Consider the following 20,121-nt stretch of genomic DNA (forward strand, 5'->3'; position numbering starts at 1 on the left):
CTCGGATTCTTGTGGGCACTCTAATATTACTTTTAGATCAAGACTATACTCTAAGAAAATGCATGAAATGCCACTTTGATTCTAGACATATTATGTTTCAATACAAGGTTAAGGGGCCAATGTTTCATCCATCCTTCAAGCCTAAACAACTTCTACTTATGTGAGGTATACCACATATAAGAACCATTCCCAACCCAAGCAAAATGTGAACTTCTAAGTTTAAGTTAAGCAATCATTATTTCAGGCATTCAATAAGCCCAACAACACATGAAGTCAGTATTTTGTATTAACAACTTCTGGAGAGGCAGCAGCTATGTATGAGCGTGAGAATCCATCAACCCAGTTAAATAGTTTTCAGTTAGTAGCAGAACAAGAAAATTACAAATACAAGAAATAGAAAGGGAGGAGCTCTAAAACGCGACGGAGATGGCTGAATGGAGGCAGACAATGGCAGAACGGTGGCTGAAAGGCCGCGGAACAGAGGCTCGAACACGCGGCGTAGAGGACTGAACAGAGGGCTAAGCAGCTCAAACAACGGTTGGCCAAAAAGGGCAGAACAAGGGTTGGCCAAAAAACAGACGCAGAAGCTTGGCCAAAAAGGAGGCGGATGCGCGGCGAACAAGGGCGACGTTGCGCCGAAGCTGTAGCAGTGGCGGAGGCTGGACGTTGAGGAACGGCGACGAGAGATGGCTGCTTCGGTGCTTCCTCCAAGCTGCGTCCGAGTTCTCTTCTGTCTTCTCTGCGTTCTTCAGTGTGTTCGTTCAGAGGCCAGAGAGAGGGAAGTGAGGGAGTGAGGAGGAGCTCGATGAGAGGAAGGAGGAGAGTGGCTGAGTGAGACTGTGAGAGAGGAGAGGCCAAGGAGGTGCTGCGCGTTTTGGTTACTGGTTAGGGTTCCTCTAACCAATGGCACCGTTTTGAGCAAATTTTTAGAAAATCGGTCGGGTCCCGGTTCGGTTCGACCGACCGGTTCTCAACCAGTTCAACAGTCCAACGACGGTTTCTGAATCTTTCGGTTTTGATATATGACTGATTCGTTTTTTATACCGGTTCACGGTTCGACCGACCGGTTCGAACGGGTTTTTAGAATCTTGGTTCGAACCGCTTTTCCCCTCGGTTCACAATTTGACCGGTTCAACCAGTCGGTTCGAAGCGTTTTTAGAATTTTGCGTTTTTCCCTTATTCCAAAAATTCGGCCAGGAGACGGTTCGGTTTGACCAACCAGTTCTTGGCCGGTTTGCCGGTTCAATTGCAGTTTTTGAAATTGGGGGTTTTAACATTTGTCCGAGTTGTTTTTTGTAGCGGTTCATAGTTCAACCGGTTCAACCGGCCGGTCCGAACCGATTTTAAGAAGATAGATTATAACCATTCTCTCATGTTTTTTTATTTTAAAATGCTTAATATATTTTAGTATCAAATTTTCAATTAAGCTTACAACACAGAAGTGGTTCAAGGAATCAAAATACTAGAGTGAAAATTAAGCTTCACCTAAATTCAACTATAATCGAACGAAAGACAGAAACATTAATTTTCAACAAGAGTCCATAAAAGATATAGTGCATAATAATTTTTTAAGTAAAAGAGATGAAACTACCAAGTCTTAGTAGTTAATATAATCTAAACATGATTACATGACAATTACGATTATTTAATTTTTGTTTGACTCCTTTTGTTTATACTTATTGTAATTCCTGGTAGCAGATTCAATGATATTACACATCATCAAGTTGTGGGGCCATAGAAAATCAAATCCAACGCAAGTCGCATCCTTGTACCATCATTAACCTGAAAAATATAAATATTTTAGGTTACCAACAAAACCATACACATTAGCAATTGAAGTACTATTTTTTTTAGCAAAAGAAAATTACATTTATTGTATAACTATACGTCTTCTTGTAGTTTGTCATCCAGGTTACCACCTATACCCCACAATCATTACTGTGTTAAATAAGACGCGGTTAACTTATGCAGATAAAAATTTGAAAGAGAAAAACACAAATACAGATATTCCTTACAAGTCAGGAACTTGTTCTCGTGTTTCTAGCATATCCACAAATAATGGCGGCCTTAATCTGCCTGTAGCAGCCTCAGCTTTGTGAAGTTCCAAATAATTAATAATTTAATTTATCATATTAAGTATATATTAAAATTATCTATCAAAAATTAATTATTAAAATAAATTAAACTATATATATATATATATATATATGATAATTGATTTTAGTGTATAAATAGTATCTTTTTAATTTAAGTATTTACCTAAATAAATCTTTAAAAAATTTTATGTCAAACTTTTTTGTCTTTAAAAAAAATATTATGTTAAAGTCTTTAAAATTTTTAAAGGTAAAAATTAAAATAGAGACTTATATATCTTATTTTTATAAAGTTTAAAGATCTTAATATAATAAAAAAATTTAGAACGAAATAAATCACAATAATATTTAATGTTACATTAGTATTTAACAAAATAATGGTTATTTAATGTTACATTAGTATTTGACAAGTGCTGTATGTATTATTCTGTTGGGTTTCATAATTTACTACATAAGAAGGAGACTAGTAAAACCAAAGGGTATGTTCTTGTTGACCTGAGATTACTCAACATTGGTGGTGCTCTTGGTTGAAACTAAGACACTGAATTTTGTTTATTCATTTGTTACTTAGGAAACATAATTGCGGCTAGAGATGCAGGATATTTTCCTGATTGTGTTCCTGATGTGCAAGTCTTTAGCTTATATGATATTGAGTATTTTCGATTGAAAACAAGCTTGGTCAGGGTGGCTATGGTCCTGTTTACAAGGTACAGAATCTAACTACAGCACATTAATCCTAAGATCATGATATCTAATTACTGATATTAAGTACAGTGCCTATTTGATTTCTACAGGGAATATTACCAGATGGCAGGGAAATAGCAGTGAAGAAGTTATCGAAGACTTCAACACAAGGGTTTGAAGAATTCAAGGCTACAGCACGTGAATCTTGTTCGGTTGTTGGGTTTCTACATTGATAGAGAAGAACAGATGCTGGTGTATGAGTACATGCCAAACAAAAGCCTTGACTACTATCTATTTGGTCAGTAATCTTCACTTGTCTAAACACTAAATGAGTGAATATGTAACATATTGTTTCAAGTTTTGATGTTTTAGTAGCTGCTCATATAAATGATATACGATCAAAGGATAAATTATGGACAAGACAATTAACCAGCATTTTGATCCATGAATTGCTTCTGTATCAGACCCTATCAGGCGGCTTCTTCTGGATTGGAGCAAGCGTGTAGCTATTATTGAGGGTGTTACTCAGGGACTACTTTAGCTACAAGAATATTCTAGATTAACAATAACTCATAGAGATATAAAAGCTAGCAACATTCTGTTAGATGGTGAGATGAAACCAAAGATTTCAGATTTTGGTATGGCAAGAATATTCTCAAAAGATGAGCAAGAAGCAAACACGGCCAAGATTGTTGGAACATAGTAAGCTTTTTATTGGACCTAATTAAAACATTTCTTCTAGAAGATTTTTTCTTTTCATCTAGCTTTCTAATGCATCATATTGCTTTTCTTTCTCTAATGCAGTGGTTATGTCTCTCCTGAATACCTTAAAAAAGGCTTGTATTCAGTAAAATCCGATATGTATAGCTTTGGAGTTCTACTTCTGCAGATAATAGGTGGCAAAGTAACAAGATATTATGGCGAGCACGAAAACTTAACCTTGATGGAATATGTAAGTAAAGATACTATCTATAGCATGTGATTAATGTTTTATATAGTTTCGTTTGATTTTAATGAAGAAGTCCATGGTTGTGACTAATGAGGAATTGGTTTCTTCAGGCTTATGAATTGTGGAAAGAAGGAAGAGGCACGGAGTTTGCGGATCCTTTTCTTGATGACACAGCTTCAGGCTGCAAAATATTGAGGTGCATACAAATAGGTCTATTATGTGTGCAAGAAGATGCCAATGACAGGCCTTCTGCGTTGGAAATTTCTTCTATGTTAAGAAGTGAAACTATTCTTGCTACAATAAAGAAGCCAGCGTTTTCAACAGAAAGATATCCAGGAGCAAGGTGAATTTGTTATGAAGCAAGAACATTATTCGGTTAACGAAGCAACACTGTCTCAGATTGTAGCAAGATAGTGCTGGAAAAAACTTTTGGACGTGTAGTTTTTTATTTTCATTCTTGTACAATGGTCAGTAATGTTCATGCAAAGATTTGCTTACAATTCTCAGTTTGTTGATTGATTGGACTAATATTAGAACTTTCACAAAAATTCTGAATTAAGACTTAATCAAATATCCAAGAACAAACTTGCACAAGAAATTGTCCACATGTGTACATGATTTCAATTAGAAAAATACATTAAATTCAACCAAAAAAAAAAACTAGAAATGTCAGGGGACAAACATTTTTTCCTTGCGCTTAACTTGCATTTGAACCAATACTAGTTAATTTTTCCATTTTTCATTCACAAGGAAAAATCAGAAGATGAATCAAAATTTCCTGTGGCCAATCGGGACTTCACGTTTGTTTGACATGCTGCGATCTAGCACGAGCAAGAACAAAGACACATGATGCTACCAATCCCACCATGTACCCACCTATTGCTCCATAGCTCACACAAATAGGCCATTCCTAACAAATAATGGAACGTTATTAAGATCATGATGGCCAAACAGATTAAAAATAGTTTTAGTAAGTATAAGAGTAGTGTTACATCTAAAGTGAACTCTCTTCATAGGAATAGAAGAAATTATAGACACATGACCAGTGGTAAGTAACTTGTGAGTTGAGATGGGAGAAGAGTTTATAAAAAGGAGATTACCTGCCATGGCCTCTCCCAGTCAAGTGGCATTGGCCAAGCCCCAAACCAGCCCCCAATAACTGCTCCATGAGCTGGCAAACAAATCAAATACTCTACAGATCCATTTGGCCTAAATGTGAATACAAGGAGAGGGGGGAAAATGTAAGGAAAATACAAGAATGTCTGTGTGCAGCATGGTAAGAATGTTTTTTCTCTTTTGTTTTTAATGAAGAAACATGGTAAGGAAACAAAAAATACAAGAATCATACTGTGTTTGTGCAAAGATCCGCTTCCAATGAGCCCATGATGAACCAAGAACACATGATGCTGGAACTGTCTGTTATAGTACAAAATGTGAGTTTATACACTTAATTTATACACAATCACGAGCCACAGGCCTAAAAGAAATCTGGTAATCATACATCTGAAAACTGTTTTCAAGAATGCAAAGTATCCCCACAAAATCAATGGACAAAAATACATTACACCACACAAGTCAAATATAAAACAACAATTGAGTAGTCTTCAAGAAGATGTAAAATAAGAAAATGGTAGTAAAATAGACACTCACTGTGAACAATGACATCATAAGAGACCAATTTACAGTCTTTGGGAGAAACCTGAGTTACAGAGACTTGCGGAAGTTAGAATTATATAAAATACCACACATTTTGCTTCAATTAGAATATACAAACATACTTTTAACCCCTTATTTCCTCCTCAACAGCAATAGCGTTGCAGTCTTATGCAGATTGAAATAACATAAAACAAAAAACTGTATATACCACTTATTTCACATACTGAAATGTGACAGGTGCCCCCAAAGCAATAGCTCCTAAACAATTTAGTAGCGCCCCTGTAATAAAAACAGTGAATCAGTTAGCTTAAAAAAAATTAAAATGAGTCAGCCAAGAAAGAGCACAACACAAATAGGGATGAGGAAAATACACAGGTAATATAAAAATGAGGAAAGGATTCTTAATAACTTTGTTTAATTTTAACTACTCTAAAAAAAAGCAGTCTGGTATACAAGTACCCCACATTAATGCAGAATCCGGAGAATGGCTGCATCCAAAGATTGTAATATATGCAGCCTAACCTGATAATCACATCAGTGGCCTTTACACGGCTTGAACCTATGACCTTGATTTAACTACTCTAATGCCAGAAAACACTTTTATGGCTCAATCTATAATACATTGACTTCCCAAAAGAAAACTATTTCAGGTTATTGAAGGAAATAACAGGCCAGCAGTGCAGTGGCTGTGAAGAAAAACTCAAAAAGGATGGTACAAACACAAAAAGCAATGACATCCAAATTGATCAAGAACAAAGACAAAAGAGGAAGCATAAGTTTCAACTAACCTATTGGAACTGCTAGCAAGCCACGTCCAACGGCTCGCAGGTACTGCACATGACACACGAAAACCAAACACTAAGAAATTAGATCCTCCAGACGAGGAAACCGCATGTGCTCGAAATTGCTGTATTATTGGTAAATTAAACAACAAACATATATAAAAAATATAGAAAAAAATATTTTAATTTTGAAGTCCAATGAACATGAATTCCCAACTACATTGTTATCACTATCAAATGAAGATAAAGGCCTTTTCCAATTTTTTTTTCTTTTTCTTTTTTTCTCATGTGCTTCCGACTAAGTTCAGACAATCATATAAGGGGAAAATTTTTGAAGAAAATGTAAGCTACCATGCACTGCCGGGGATTCTGTCGATAGCGACTGTAGAGAAGGATCACAATTGGAAGCTCCACAAGCTGGGATTTAAAAAAGAAAAACGATGCAGAATAAGGCAATAAGAAAGTTTTTTTTTTCTTCCAAAAATAGGAATCAACGGAGCATTACAAAAACATTGAAAAGAGAATAACTAAGGAGGAATAGAAGGTACCCAGATGAAGAAGATGGTGCGAGAAGGATCAGTGACGAGGTCTATAGAGAAGCCACTATTAGCTACATAGAACGCTAAACCTAACCCCAAAACGGAAGAAAGTGTGACGATGAATGCCTCTGAAGGTGAGATTTTCGGTGGCAAGGGGGCATCTACCGTTGAGGGTTTAGTTACCGTCGTTTTCTCTCTCTTTTTCCGGCGATCCATGGAGGAGAACACTGCCACTCCGGGATCCAATGGATCGAAATTCGAAGCTGTAGTGTTAAGGAATGTTTACTTTTCTTGGGCTTGGCCCATACAATTAAGTTGGGCTTTTAATGTTCACTTTACTCTCGCAAACCATATTATTCCACTCACTCACTCACTCACTCAAATATTACTGTCTAATCCTTTTCTTGGGCCTAGGCCCCGTTTACTACACCAAACAAAATTCCACTCACTCGCTCACCTTATTCCAAGATCCAAATCATCTTATTACATTCATTTGACCACATTCAAATAAACAAGAAGGTCCTAAGTCCTAACGCATGACCCTCACTCAGCAGGAGAGCGAGTTCTCTCATTAGGAGAGCTTCTTAGAACGTAAGGTTCTAGTGGATCCCGTACTCTGATATCATCTCTTTCAGCAAAACCAACCTACAACAAGAAAATATTTTAGGTTAGCTATAGATTTTACCCACATATAACACTGAATCATCAAGTATTACACACCAACACTCACACAACTAGCATATCTACACACCACACATAAAATACACAGCACAAAAGTATGGCAACCTTTGGTTTGGAACCAATAAAAGGAAAAGTGATTGCAATCAACCAGAGAATAGAAGAGGAACACAAATCTGACTGCTTCAACTTGGTGGGCAAGATGATATCGGATAAGGAACTAAGTTTCAAGGTGATAAGGAATGCTATTATGGGGTTATGGGGAAATCCATAAGGAGTTGTTATTTCGGAGGTAGGAAGGAACAAGGTCCTTATCAGCTTCAAAGATCAGAGGAAAGGGCTTCAAATATTGAAGGGAGGACCATGGAGTATAAGAGGGCAGCTAGTTAACTTGCAGATGTGTAACCAGAGGGAGTCCATACATGAAGTAAACCATGATAGAATAGAGTTATGGGTGCATATGCATGGGTTTCCACAGGCATATCTCAACAATAACACTGCAAAAATCATTGGAGCCAAGATGGGAATAACAATGGAAACAGAGGATCCAAGAAGCAGCAATATGTTGGAGAAATCATTTCTCTGGGTGAAAGTAGCTTTGGATATAACCAAGGTTCTGAAAACCGGACCGATCATCGAACCGCTTGTTATTGGTTCACTAGTTTATTGGTCTAACTGGTTTAACCATGGTTCAATAAGAAAAACCGTTTTATAATAAAATAATAAATAAATTATAAATAAACACTAAAAACAAAAATAGGACAAAAATGATTTTCTATTATTCCACAAGGCCTATTGATACCTGAAAAGGTATTTACCCTTATGATTATCAATTTGTCATTCAGTTTGTTACTAATCGAAATTTAAGAAAAAGCTCCACTGTTCCCCACTACATTGCCTTAACATAAATCCTGGAATACACAATGCTCTCTTAATTCCAAATTAAACTTGAAAAGTCCAAAATCACACCATGTATTCAAAAGATAAATAAATAAATAAGATAATCATATTCTGCTACACAGAGAAGCCTGAACAGGAGTGATTAAGATAAAAGTTAATATCAAAGTGGTGCTTTACAACCCTAGACTACTTACAGCCATCAAATACTGCTAAAATTGACATCAGGATGTGTAGCATCATGTAATTCACTCAAATAAATCCTATTGGAGAAAACTTGAAAGTTGAAACCAATCCAAAAATTTATAGTACAACATAATGCTTCTCAATGTAGCTAGACTAATACAGAAAAGTCACACAGTTTAGCAAATCATTATTGCAAGCCAGTCTTCTGAATAGGTACTCTTATTCCCATTCCTCCCAGCAACCACTAATGTTGAGCATTCAGGACTGGCAACAGCATTGAAAGGGAATATGACAGTAACAGTTTCTTGCAAGTAAGGGAATCATACATGCCACAAAAATCCCCCATAATGATAATGGAAAAATCACCTTCAAGATATGAGAATAATCCCCCTTGCTGGACCAGTTTAGTAGTGATCAAGTATATATCACTTCATTAAATAATGGTATTAGTTACTAATACAATCTGTTAAAACTTTTTGGTAAAGGAACCCATCAAATCCTACAAAGGAATCAAGCTGAATCTCTTCTACAATAGCTTTCTACAGGCAGGGACAAAAATAACAAATTTGAAAGGTGAAGGGGTTTCTGGTCGGGAGGGTTGAGGAGGAAGGGACTAAAAATTAACAGAAAGAAAACATATAATAATTAACCACCTGAAACAGACTTACATATTATCAGAAGACACATCATTAGACATGAACAATTCTCAGCAACAAAATTCCAAGCAGTGAACAAAAAGAAACCCAACATGCACTATCCTTCTCTAATTTACCAGACAAAAACAGAAAAATAGAAAAACAAAGTAATCCACCTACTGACGGAGAATAGCAGAACAGAAAAACAACAGAACCAGAGCTAATCAATAATCAAATAATCACTCAATACAAAACTAAAACCACAAAACATTCAAATTTTCAATAATCATTCGATGATTTTTAAGCAAAGAACGAAGAACAAAGAATGAAAAAAAATGAAGTCATTGCCTTCGTTCTAAGCAGTCTGAGCAGAAGGGCAGAAGCGCGACCGAGTCGGAGACCACGCGACGAGCACGACGACGAACGGCGGCAAAAGCGTGGCTGAGCAAACGAAGAGAAGACGGCGGACGGCGAATTCGAGAATGGAAGTTGCGCTTGGTGAATGAAGAGAGGGGTTGGAGACCCGGGCTAGACGCCCAGACGAAGACGGTGGTGTTGAGCGCGACAGATGCCGGCAGAAGAGCGGCGGTGGGGGAGGCTACTGCTAAGGTTTCTTTTTTGTTTTGGATTTTCGGGGAAATAGATTGAATTGAAGACTTGAGGAGTGAGCTGCGTTTCTTTTTTTTTTTTTTTTAAAACCGGCCTGGTCCGGTTCGGTTTGCCTGGCCGGTTCAACAATTTATAAGCGTTTTTTTTTTTACGGTTTTAGATGGAGAACTGAACCGTAAAGATGTTTGGTTCACGGTCAAATCGGTTTGACTGACCGATCTAATCTGATTTTCAAAACCATGGATATAATAAGGCCACAGGCCAGGCCAGGCCAGGCTTTACTCTTAACAGGCCTGGCCTGTCATATAATTGATTGGCCTGAGCCTGGCCTGCAGCCTGCTATAGACTTTTTTCAAAGTATTAAGTCTGGCCTGTTACTCAGCCTGGCCTTGCCTGAAACCTGTTAAAAGGCCTGCTAATTTTTTTTTTACAAAAAAAATATTATTTAAAAACAATATTTTTTAATAGACATATTTATATATAAAATATCATATTTAATATTTATAAAAAATTTTAAACTTTAAAGTGTTTAAAATATACAAAACTATTTATAATTAAATATAATAAATTTAAAATATCTTATAATTTTGTTAATAATAAAAAAATTATTTATATATGTAATTATGTATTAACAGGCTCAGGCTGGCCTGACTGGCCAATAAAGCTAATTAGTGAGCCTGAGTCTGGCCTATTAACATAATAAGGCTTTTATAAGAGGTTGAGCCTGTGCCTATTTTATAACAGGTCAGGTTAGGCCAGGCTAAACACAGGCTAGGCTGCAGGCCCCTGACAGGCCGCCTGACCTTTTTTCACCCCTAACCCCTAGCCACTACCAACTGGGTTATGGATGGCCAAAGAGAGCTTACCAAATACCTGAATTGAATTTAAGTATAAAAGAATTTAGGAAAGCTACTGTTTAAAGTGTAGCTTATTGGGACATGGGAGGAAGGACTACAAGAGGCCTCAAGTTATGGCAAGTTGGGATCCAAGTAAACCCAAATATTCAACTGACCTTGGAGTTAACAAGGCGAAACCGCTCATGTACAAGGAGGCATAGAGACCTGGGGAAAAAACTTCAGACAACAAAGTGGAAGAAGAAGAGGCGCGTGCACTCAACCTGATTGAAAAGAAAGGTGAGGATCTACAGTTCTCAGCTGATAGTGTAGCTGGTGGAATGGGCAGCATTGAAAAACAAAGAGGGAAGGAGGTTGCAAGCGAAAATCAAGGAGATGGAGTAGCGCAAAGTCATAGTGCAGAGGAGCAAGTAGGAGAAGGTTCGGAAAATCAGTAGCTGAAAGGATTTGTGTCAAAGAATGAAATTTTGGAGCAGTTAGGAGAATTGGGAAGATATTTTCTAAAGTTAGGTGAGTTATAAACAAAATTTCAAGAGGTAAAAGGAAAAAAGTTAAATAGAAAGGTTGGGAATAAATGAGCCAATAGGCCCATTAAACCAAAAAATACAATCTACATGGAAACTGAGCCAAATCCACCAAAAGATAACAATAATAGATTACACATGGTGAAGGACAATTAAAGGAAAGACAAAGTCCAAAGTATATAGGGACAGCAAAAACAGGCCATACTATAATGCAGATATTGAAGGAGAAATGAGAAAGAGGGGGCTACAATTAAAGATAATGAATTAGCAGAAAGCACGGAAAAACAGAAAACAATTTGAGGATCGAAAGGGTAAGAAAAGGAAAGCAAATATGGAAATTCAGAGATAAGATGAATGCATAATGGAAGGACAGGAAAATGATGTAAAAAATAATGCATTGTAGTGGCAACTGAAATTTTTATTATGTTGAATTACCAAGTAAAGATGAAAAAGGAGAAAATTAAGCTTGATGTGAGAACTGATTTAATGGGAACAATAGGGAATTAGGAGGTAGAATTAGCATAAATTATGAGAATGTAACTGAGTTTGAAGAGAAAGAGGAAAATCACAAAACCAAAGACAATAGCAGAGAACATGCAAAATGAAGAATATGAGTCAGTAGAAGCTGCTAGGAAGAAAAGGTACTTGAAAATACAAAACATAGGTTAGGAGGCAGGCCTTAGCATGTTCCACTTGCAAATTGCAACCATGAGTTGCATAGGTTGGAACTGTTGCGGGTTAGCGGTGCCTGCGACAGTGGACGAGGTGCAGAATATTTGCAGACAGTTTAAGCTAAGTATTATTTTTTTTATGGACGTGACTCATATTTACTTGAGTCAGTCAGACTCAACGAAAAAATCAAACGTAATTCCTATTATACTAATCTGGTTGATACGGATAGATAAAAAAATTTTTAAAATTGAATAAATTAGACTCAAAAATCGATATATCTAAATTTTAAAAATTTACTTAAATATATTTTTAAATTCTTAAAGATTTAAATACTACAAATCAAAAAATTAGAAATCGATTTATCCTTTTTAAAAAAAAAATATAATTCACGCGTATGTTGCGTGAAAAATTTTTATTGAGGTCAAATCAACTTCATCGAACTTATGTGATAAAAATCTTTAAATGTGTAGGGACTGTATTAAAAAAACACTAACTAAAAAAAACGAGAGAGAGCGCTTAAACCCAACACAACTGGAATGGAGAATAGCTTGCTTAGTATTGAATATTGATTAAAAATATGTTGACCAAAAAACCCTATGATACGTTAAAGGTCAAATGTAACCAAGACTGTGAACAGCAAATTACACTCTTAAATTGACTTCATAACCATGATATTTTTTTTTAAAAAATAGACAAATTTAAATTTGAGACCTCTAAATAAATAATTGAATATAGAAAGATTATGTTATTTAAATTATAATTTATTAACTTACAATCATAATATTTATACATTAAAAATTAAAAATATTATTAAAATATTAATATATATTAAAATCATGTAAATAATATATTTATATTTATATATAAATACGTAATAATTAGTTTTTGGTGTGTATACACTGTACCAGCATGCTTGATATTTTTATTGGCAGCCTCTTAGAAAGACTCAAAGCGGTCCCTTCAAACCTATCAAATGAAGACTTGGGCGGATGCAAATTTTCCTCAACGTGGAACCTGCTTCCTTCTGGAATCTAGAAATACTTGATGTGGACTTGAATCATAACTTTTCACATAGGCTTCAACATCAATGCTTACTTGCTTCTTCTTACTCTTCTTCCTTCCTCTCACTCTCTCTGCATCATCATGGACATGGGTCAAAGCTGGTTATTACTATTCTGCCAGTGAAATCTCTGCTTCAGACATCAAATCCACACTCTTCACTCACCTCTTATAACATCTTCATCAACGCTTCTGAACTTCACAAGTTCTCAGCCTTCACCCAAACAGTTAAGTTCCAAAACCCAACCGTTTCAACACTTTCCTTTTCTCAATGCTAAACCAATCTTCTCATAGAAAATCCTTCATTCATTCTTCTATTACAACAGCAAGGTCACATGGTTTTCAAGGCATAGAACTTAATGGAGCATCCCCAGTACCGGCTTCGGAGCTTGCCGATTTCGGGAAACTTCTGGAGGAGTGGCGAGCTGCCATAACTTCTGAGGCAAGAAACTCCAGTAAACCAGATTTATTGTTAGTGATGGCGGGTTACTACCTTAGACCTTCAGATTCAACGAGTTACCCTTTTGATTCAATGCAGAGGAACTTGGATTGGGTGCATTTTCTGGCATATGATTACTATGTTCCTACAAAGAACAATATCACGGGTTTTCATGCAGCTTTGTATGGTCCAACTAATTGGGACAACACTGATTCTGGTATCAAAGAATGGAGAAGAAGGGGATTCTCATCTAACAAGCTTGTAATTGGGTTGCCTTATCATGGATATGCATGGACACTTGTGAATCAAGGGGAGAATTGCATCGCGGCACCAGCATCAGGACCTGCCATTACAAGTTGATAAAGAGTTTTCTTAGAAGCTTCGGGAATAATGGTGTTGTTTCAAGATTTAATAACACTTTTGTGGTGGATGAGTTCACAGTTGCAGCCACCATTTGGGTTGATTTTGATGATGTGGATTCAATCAGAGCCAAAGTTTCTTATGCCAAGGAAAAGGGACTTCTTGGCTACAGTGTGTTCCAACTTGCCAACGATGACAATTGGATCCTTTCAAAGGCAGGTGAGTTTAATTACCAAAAAACATTGCTCAAAATTGGATGATGATCATGTTTTTCAGCATAGCAAATAATTGGTTGTATATTTGTGGTGCTGTGTGTACAATGTTCTTCCTAGTTTCTACAATAACATTTTCATCCCTTCATTTTGCAACAATATCCTGCAGCTCAAGAAGTAGATGAAGATCATCATAAGAGGAGGTTGTTGATAATTGTTCTGCTATCAACAGTAACTGTCATAATTCTGTTGGGAATAGTGTTTTGCTACTGCCACAGAGGTAAGGATGAAGCAAAGTAACACCCTATTAATCATATCACAAGATTGACATATTTTGCAATTTCCCATAAGATTTATTTCTCATTCTTTTGTATTTTGCAGGAACCGCAGCCACCATTACAAAAGCATTATACAAAATAAGGAAATGTTTATCAGGAGCTGAACAAGATCATGTAGAAGGGAATGGTTCTGACTTGACTGCATTCAGTTATCTCACAATCAAAATGGCAACAAATAACTTCTCAAGAGATAATAAACTTGGAGAGGGTGGATTTGGCACGGTTTATAAGGTAAAATTTGAATACTTCAGGTTTTTCATTTCGCTTCAAATAATGCAGTTCTGCTTCTGTTTCCTGGAAAATAAACTGTCTTTTTTACCCCCATTTCTTCTGCTCTTGGATAACTAGCTATTCATATACTTATATGCTAATATTTTTAGGGAAAATTACGAAAGGGGGAGGAGATAGCTGTGAAAAGGCTCTCAGAAAGCTCGAATCAAGGCCTAGAAGAGTTAAAAAATGAAATCGCGCTTACGGCAAGATTACAACATGTGAATTCGGTTAGACTTCTGGGTTACTGCACAAAAAGGGATGAGAAGATTTTGATCTATGAATACCTACCAAACAAAAGCTTAGATCATTTTCTCTTTGGTCTGTTACATTACTTGCCCCCCTATTAAGTTATTACATGTATACCTTATTCTTTTAGTCTTGCTGGAAAACTCGATCAGAGTTGAAATCAGAGTTTATTCTAGACTGTGTTTTTGCATCTATATTCTGTAGAGTAATAATTCAGAATTAAACTCAATGCAGATCCAAGGAAATCAATTCTTTTAGACTGGAGCAAGCGCGCCAACATCATTGAAGGGGTTACTCAAGGCCTTCTTTATCTCCAAGAGTACTCAAATTTCACCATAATCCACCGAGATCTCAAAGCCAGTAATATTTTATTAGACCATAATATGAATCCCAAGATATCAGATTTTGGGATGGCAAGAATTTTCAGGAAATATGACCTTGAAGCAAACACAAGCAGGATTGTTGGGACATAGTATGTAAAATTAGAACTGATGATGACTTATCATGCTTAATCCTTCATGTCTCTAATGAGTTCATACTTGTTTTTGCAGCGGTTATGTACCTCCTGAGTATGTGAGAAAAGGCATATACTCAACGAAGTACGATGTTTATAGCTTTGGAGTTCTTCTGTTGCAAATCATAAGTGGGAAGAGGACTTCATGTTACTATGGACCACATGAAAATATGAACCTGTTGGAATATGTAAGTTATTAGATTATATATTTTATTTTCTGTGACTAATATATGTTTCTTGTGTTATGCCTTGTCTCAGATTGTTCAATGTTTTCTTTGTTTCTAACAGATATGCGGCCGAGGGAGATCCGGCTGGTCATGAGTGGGTACCTGCCCTCTCTGATGTCTCAATCAGACCTGGTTGGTTTTGGCATCCTTTAGAACTTCCAAAGTCTGCAATCAATCTACTTGAAATATACTATTAAGTCGGTTGGTCGAAATTGTCACTTGCTACTCAATGTGCCTCCAAACTCGTCGGGTCTCATTTCACCCGAGGATATCCAAGTTCTTCAAGAGTTCACTGAACTCAGAAGATCCATATTCTCCAACAATTTCGCTATAAATGCGCTTCTTCAAGCCAGCAGCACGCGAGGAGAAGGAGGAGGAGGAGGAGGAGGAACTTGTGATTCACAGTTTAGTAGTGGAGGTATATATTTACTTAACTAGTGTATCACAACTACAGTTTTCACTTTTCAGGTGCATATCTTCCCCATTTATGTATGTTTAATTATGAAATGTTATAATAACTACTAGGAAACACTTTTACACCCAACACTGCAAACATAAGTGGCAGAGGCTTCCCAGGTGCTCCAAGCAGCCCCTTCTCTACCCCAGCGGAGTCAACAATGTTCCTGAATTCAAGTTCTAAGCAGCCATCCTTTGGCTTCAATGACTTGAGCTCCACTCCAATGTTTCAGACTACACCAGATGTTCAATCTCCGTAAGTCCTTGGTTGCATTATGTTAATTAATTCAGAACTAGTTACGACAATTTAACTAATTTTTATTTTCACTGTTCACCCAAAATTAGCTCAACTTTTTCCGTGTATTATTGCCTGGCCATATACAATAGTGCATAGATAATCCCCTTTTAACTGTTCTATTATGGACCTTTTGATGAAAAGAGGCACAGCTTTAAAATTTGTGTTGGAAGTTACAGAACTTATTATCTCATGGATCAAATGTATTTTGTTTAGCCATCTAGTTATAGTTTATAAAGTAGAAAGCCTCCAATTTACATCAGTATTGAAACTGTGGAAACGTCAAATTTTGCTTAATGCAGAAGCTTTTTGAGGTTATCTTCGTGGAATTTCAAAATGTAAATGGCTTCATATGTAAGTTACAAATTACATGGCATGTATTCTTGTTTTCTATTTCTGCAGAAGCATGTCCCAAGGAGAGAATGTTTCCACAGATCTCAGTATTTGGTTAAAAGAGAAATGGAATCCTGGAGAGGTAATCATCATCTTACACTGTGTTCTAGCTGTTAATGTTGGTAAAAAAATGGTCTTCTATTTTAATTTATTTTTATTCAAATCTCAGATTCCCAAAGAAGCTCCTCCAGATTCAGTTGTTCGGTAGAAATTCACAAACACAGCGCTCTGTACTATGTTAACAAGATTCAACAGTGATGTTAGTTGTATTTTTATTATGTTTGATTATGTCAGATCAAGAGCATATCAAAAATTGCTCTGGCTTTAGGATAGTTGATTTATATCAATTGATTTTGCAAAGAGCCGAGTGAATATTCAAAGGCCTTTAATGTAATTCATAACTGTTAAAATATTCTGATCTCATTTTGAGCCAGAATCATAAAATATATAGTTCTTACATTGGATGCCATATAGATTGAATCTTCTTTTTGTAATTTTCCAAATTTCATATTACGAGAGTAAAGAAAAACATATGTACATGAACCAGAAATGACTATGCTGAGAATGGAAGACTTAATTGAAGCCTAAGTAATTCCATTGAAAGCATGCCTATTTTTACAACTAGAGTATGTACATAACTTTGAAATATGCTAAACAAAAGGAAATTACATATATCTAAATCAAAGAATATTTTTTCTTCTTCTTCTTCTTCTTCTTCTTCTTCATAATCAAATGCAAAGTGCAATCTGATTAGACACTAGAAATGTGATCAGTGCCAATATCTGATCCAATAGTAGATCTATGAAATGTGAAAGATTCAGCCAATTTCACTGCATCTGAGACTCTAAGCCTTGTTCCTTGTTGACCTACAACAGTGGCTGCAACCTTAGCTGCTATTGAACCTATGCTTTTCAAATCAGATATGCCTCTTAGAACACCATAAAGTATGCCGCATGCATATGCATCTCCGGCACCACAAGTATCTACCGGAACACATGGAAACGGGGGAATGTATACGGCTTCACCCTTTAGACCGATGTAGGAGCCTCTATGACCGTCAGTTACTGATACTAGCGGAACAAAGTGGCTCAGATACCTTGTAACCGAAGGAGAGCTTTCCTTTGCGTCGAAATTGCAGAGCGCTCTGGCCTCATCACTGTTTGCGAAGATTAAATCTGCATGATTCCCAATAATTTCCCTGATGAAAGAAGAAATTGCAGCATGGAAAGGAATGAACTCTGGGTCTGCATAAATCTATGGAGAATAATGTCAAGTAATAATAATCTTACCAGAAATCATCATAGTGTCTCTCAATGCAGGAGACATCTGAGGCTGTTACTGCAACTAAGGCACCGTTACTGCGAGCTTTCTGACATACTTCTGTTATTGCTCTAATAGTATCGGGTAGTTCAAATAGATACCCTTCAACAACAAGTATGTTGGTCTTGGTAACCGCATTAGCCAAGATTTTGTCATAGTTAACAGTTGATGATGTACCCTGCCCCCAGATTACAAATATTAGCATCTTCACCATTGATATGGTGACAGAAAATAAACAAGTTGGAAGAGAAAACTAGTAGAAAGCCAAGATAACCATTTTCCACTCCTAGATTGATGCTTAAAAGTAGAAATAAATAATAGTGCATGAAAGAGTAACTGCCAAGTCTTTTTTTTCTTCAATGTACAAAATAGAATACAAAGTGAACAATTCAACTCCAAAACAAAACTCAAGAAACTTTGGGCAACTCGCATAGCTCAACTATTCAACATGCCATTTAGATGTCTCAATGTTCTTCTCATTGTATGGATATACATAAAAACAAAGAGGATCAAAACTATACAAACCAATCCACATATACTTAGAAACAGGTTATCAGTTAACAAAGAATCTACAAACTTCTTTTTTTGTCCGTCCGACACAACCAACTTTAGCTTCAAATTAATTGAGTTGGCTGCAAAAAGCTTACCAAGCCAATTGCAAGGAAAAACAAAGAGACTTTTCCAAGAATGATTTATACAACTGAAGTCTACATCAAAGAAATGAAGCACAAGGAAGATTAGATATATAACTGAAATTTTTCCCCGGAAAAGACAAACTGATTGGTTGATAGCTGCATTCAGAATTATAACCATATATTCACATAAAAACAGAAAACAAAGAAAAATCCATGGAAGAAGATAAAAATGCTAGGTTGAACCTATAAAATAAAAAATCCTGATTGTTCTGAAACACCACAATAATACAAGGAAACGGAAAGTACCTTTTAGAAAGCTGATGCCAAAATTAGCGACTTTACTGCAAGAAATGTCAAGACTCTCCAAACACGCCAACTCTGGAAGCAAATTGAATAAAATACATTGTTCTGTTAATCATTGAACCATGTGTTGACTAAGACAACAATTTTACCATGGCAAGTTTTCATCTTCCACTCAATGAACAATTTATTAAATCAACCACAGTAAAACACAATATAACAATCAAAGGGTAGAGAACAATACCAAAACAATAATTTAGCAAATTAACAAGTTAATAAGATCAATTAAAACTGAAAATCAAAGTAACAAGAACAATTAACATTTTAAACTACAGCAAACTAACAACAAAATAAGAACAAGAAAACATACTAACCATGAAAACAACAATAAAGAAAAAAAAAACAATAACTGAATAATTAATACAAGAACAAGAAGAAGGAAAAAAAATCACCCTAGGATGGACCAGTTCTGAAATTCAAACAGTACAGGGAAAGGGAGGAGCTTTAAATCGCGACGGAGATGGCTGAATGGAGGCAGACAATGGCGGAACGGTGGCTGAAAGGCCGCGGAACAGAGGCTGAACAGAGGCTCGAACACGCGGCGTAGAGGACTGAACAGAGGGCTAAGCAGTTCGAACAAGGGTTGGCCAAAAAACAGACGCAGAAGCTTGGCCAAAAAGGAGGCGGATGCGCGGCGAACAAGGGCGACGTTGCGCCGAAGCTGTAGCAGCGGCGGTGGCTGGACGTTGAGGAACGGCGACGAGAGATGGCTGCTTCGGTGCTTCCTCCAAGCTGCGTCCGAGTTCTCTTCTGTCTTCTCTGCGTTCTTCAGTGTGTTCGTTCAGAGGCAAGAGAGAGGGAAGTGAGGGAGTGAGGAGGAGCTCGATGAGAGGAAGGAGGAGAGTGGCTGAGTGAGACTGTGAGAGAGGAGAGGCCAAGGAGGTGCTGCGCGTTTTGGTTACTGGTTAGGGTTCCTCTAACCAACGGCACCGTTTTGAGCAAATTTTAGAAAACCGGTCGGGCCCCGGTTCGGTTCGATCGACCGGTTCTCAACCGGTTCAACGGTCTAATGACGGTTTTTGAATCTTTTGATTTTGATATACGATTGATTCGTATATACCGGTTTACGGTTCGACCGACCGGTTCGAACGGGTTTTCAGAATTTTGGTTCGAACCGTTTTTTTTCTCGGTTCACGATTTGACCGGTTCGAATCGTTTTTAGAATTTTGCATTTTTCTCTTATTCCAAAAATCCGGCCAGGAGACGGTTTGGTTTGATCGACCAGTTCTTGGCCGG

The 20,121-nt window shown here is 36.8% G+C and overlaps 3 protein-coding genes and 1 pseudogene across 5 annotated transcripts; 2 read left to right on the forward strand and 2 right to left on the reverse strand.

Annotated features, from left to right (window-relative positions):
- The first annotated feature begins 2,569 nt into the window (after positions 1 to 2,569).
- LOC112776442 (receptor-like serine/threonine-protein kinase SD1-8) lies at positions 2,570 to 4,393 on the forward strand. Its single transcript, XM_025820608.2, has 5 exons — positions 2,570 to 2,800; positions 2,888 to 3,075; positions 3,242 to 3,479; positions 3,582 to 3,729; positions 3,837 to 4,393. Exons 3-5 carry the CDS (start codon positions 3,391 to 3,393, stop codon positions 4,071 to 4,073), a joined length of 474 nt encoding a protein of 157 aa, XP_025676393.1. The 5' UTR covers positions 2,570 to 2,800; positions 2,888 to 3,075; positions 3,242 to 3,390; the 3' UTR covers positions 4,074 to 4,393.
- Positions 4,264 to 9,810, reverse strand: LOC112776441 (uncharacterized). 3 transcript variants are annotated; one of them, XM_025820605.2, is made up of 9 exons: positions 9,448 to 9,810; positions 6,713 to 7,348; positions 6,516 to 6,581; positions 6,171 to 6,213; positions 5,607 to 5,661; positions 5,377 to 5,425; positions 5,075 to 5,142; positions 4,827 to 4,935; positions 4,264 to 4,636 (listed from the first exon to the last, which is right to left on the reverse strand). In XM_025820605.2, exons 2-9 carry the CDS (start codon positions 6,917 to 6,919, stop codon positions 4,523 to 4,525), a joined length of 711 nt encoding a protein of 236 aa, XP_025676390.1. In that variant the 5' UTR covers positions 6,920 to 7,348; positions 9,448 to 9,810; the 3' UTR covers positions 4,264 to 4,522. The 3 variants fall into 3 exon arrangements, with proteins under 3 accessions (XP_025676390.1, XP_072082730.1, XP_072082731.1); XM_072226629.1 differs by lacking the exon at positions 9,448 to 9,810 and adding an exon at positions 7,490 to 7,957; XM_072226630.1 differs by lacking the exon at positions 5,377 to 5,425 and having other exon boundaries at positions 4,827 to 4,897; positions 9,448 to 9,750.
- Positions 9,811 to 12,658: 2,848 nt separating this feature from the next.
- LOC112776390 (uncharacterized) lies at positions 12,659 to 17,039 on the forward strand (annotated as a pseudogene).
- LOC112778834 (uncharacterized) lies at positions 16,943 to 18,248 on the reverse strand. The gene is made up of 2 exons (XM_025823114.2): positions 17,860 to 18,248; positions 16,943 to 17,768 (listed from the first exon to the last, which is right to left on the reverse strand). Exons 1-2 carry the CDS (start codon positions 18,102 to 18,104, stop codon positions 17,321 to 17,323), a joined length of 693 nt encoding a protein of 230 aa, XP_025678899.2. The 5' UTR covers positions 18,105 to 18,248; the 3' UTR covers positions 16,943 to 17,320.
- Between the last annotated feature and the right edge of the window lie 1,873 nt (positions 18,249 to 20,121).

The sequence above is a fragment of the Arachis hypogaea genome, chromosome 19 (genome assembly GCF_003086295.3).
Source record: "Arachis hypogaea cultivar Tifrunner chromosome 19, arahy.Tifrunner.gnm2.J5K5, whole genome shotgun sequence".
Lineage (NCBI taxonomy): Eukaryota > Viridiplantae > Streptophyta > Magnoliopsida > Fabales > Fabaceae > Arachis > Arachis hypogaea.

Excerpts from the sequence above, each read along its gene's own strand:
- LOC112776442 (XM_025820608.2), top strand. The coding sequence starts at position 3,391 with ATGAAACCAAAGATTTCAGATTTTGGTATGGCAAGAATATTCTCAAAA. Across the intron at positions 3,480-3,581 it reads GCCAAGATTGTTGGAACATA|TGGTTATGTCTCTCCTGAAT; the intron begins GTAAGCTTTTTA and ends TCTCTAATGCAG. Across the intron at positions 3,730-3,836 it reads ACTTAACCTTGATGGAATAT|GCTTATGAATTGTGGAAAGA; the intron begins GTAAGTAAAGAT and ends TGGTTTCTTCAG.
- LOC112776441 (XM_025820605.2), bottom strand. The coding sequence starts at position 6,919 with ATGGATCGCCGGAAAAAGAGAGAGAAAACGACGGTAACTAAACCCTCA. Across the intron at positions 6,214-6,515 it reads AGAATCCCCGGCAGTGCATG|TACCTGCGAGCCGTTGGACG; the intron begins GTAGCTTACATT and ends TGTCATGTGCAG. Across the intron at positions 5,143-5,376 it reads TTATGATGTCATTGTTCACA|ACAGTTCCAGCATCATGTGT; the intron begins GTGAGTGTCTAT and ends GTACTATAACAG.
- LOC112778834 (XM_025823114.2), bottom strand. The coding sequence starts at position 18,104 with ATGGTGAAGATGCTAATATTTGTAATCTGGGGGCAGGGTACATCATCA. Across the intron at positions 17,769-17,859 it reads AGACACTATGATGATTTCTG|GGAAATTATTGGGAATCATG; the intron begins GTAAGATTATTA and ends TTCTTTCATCAG.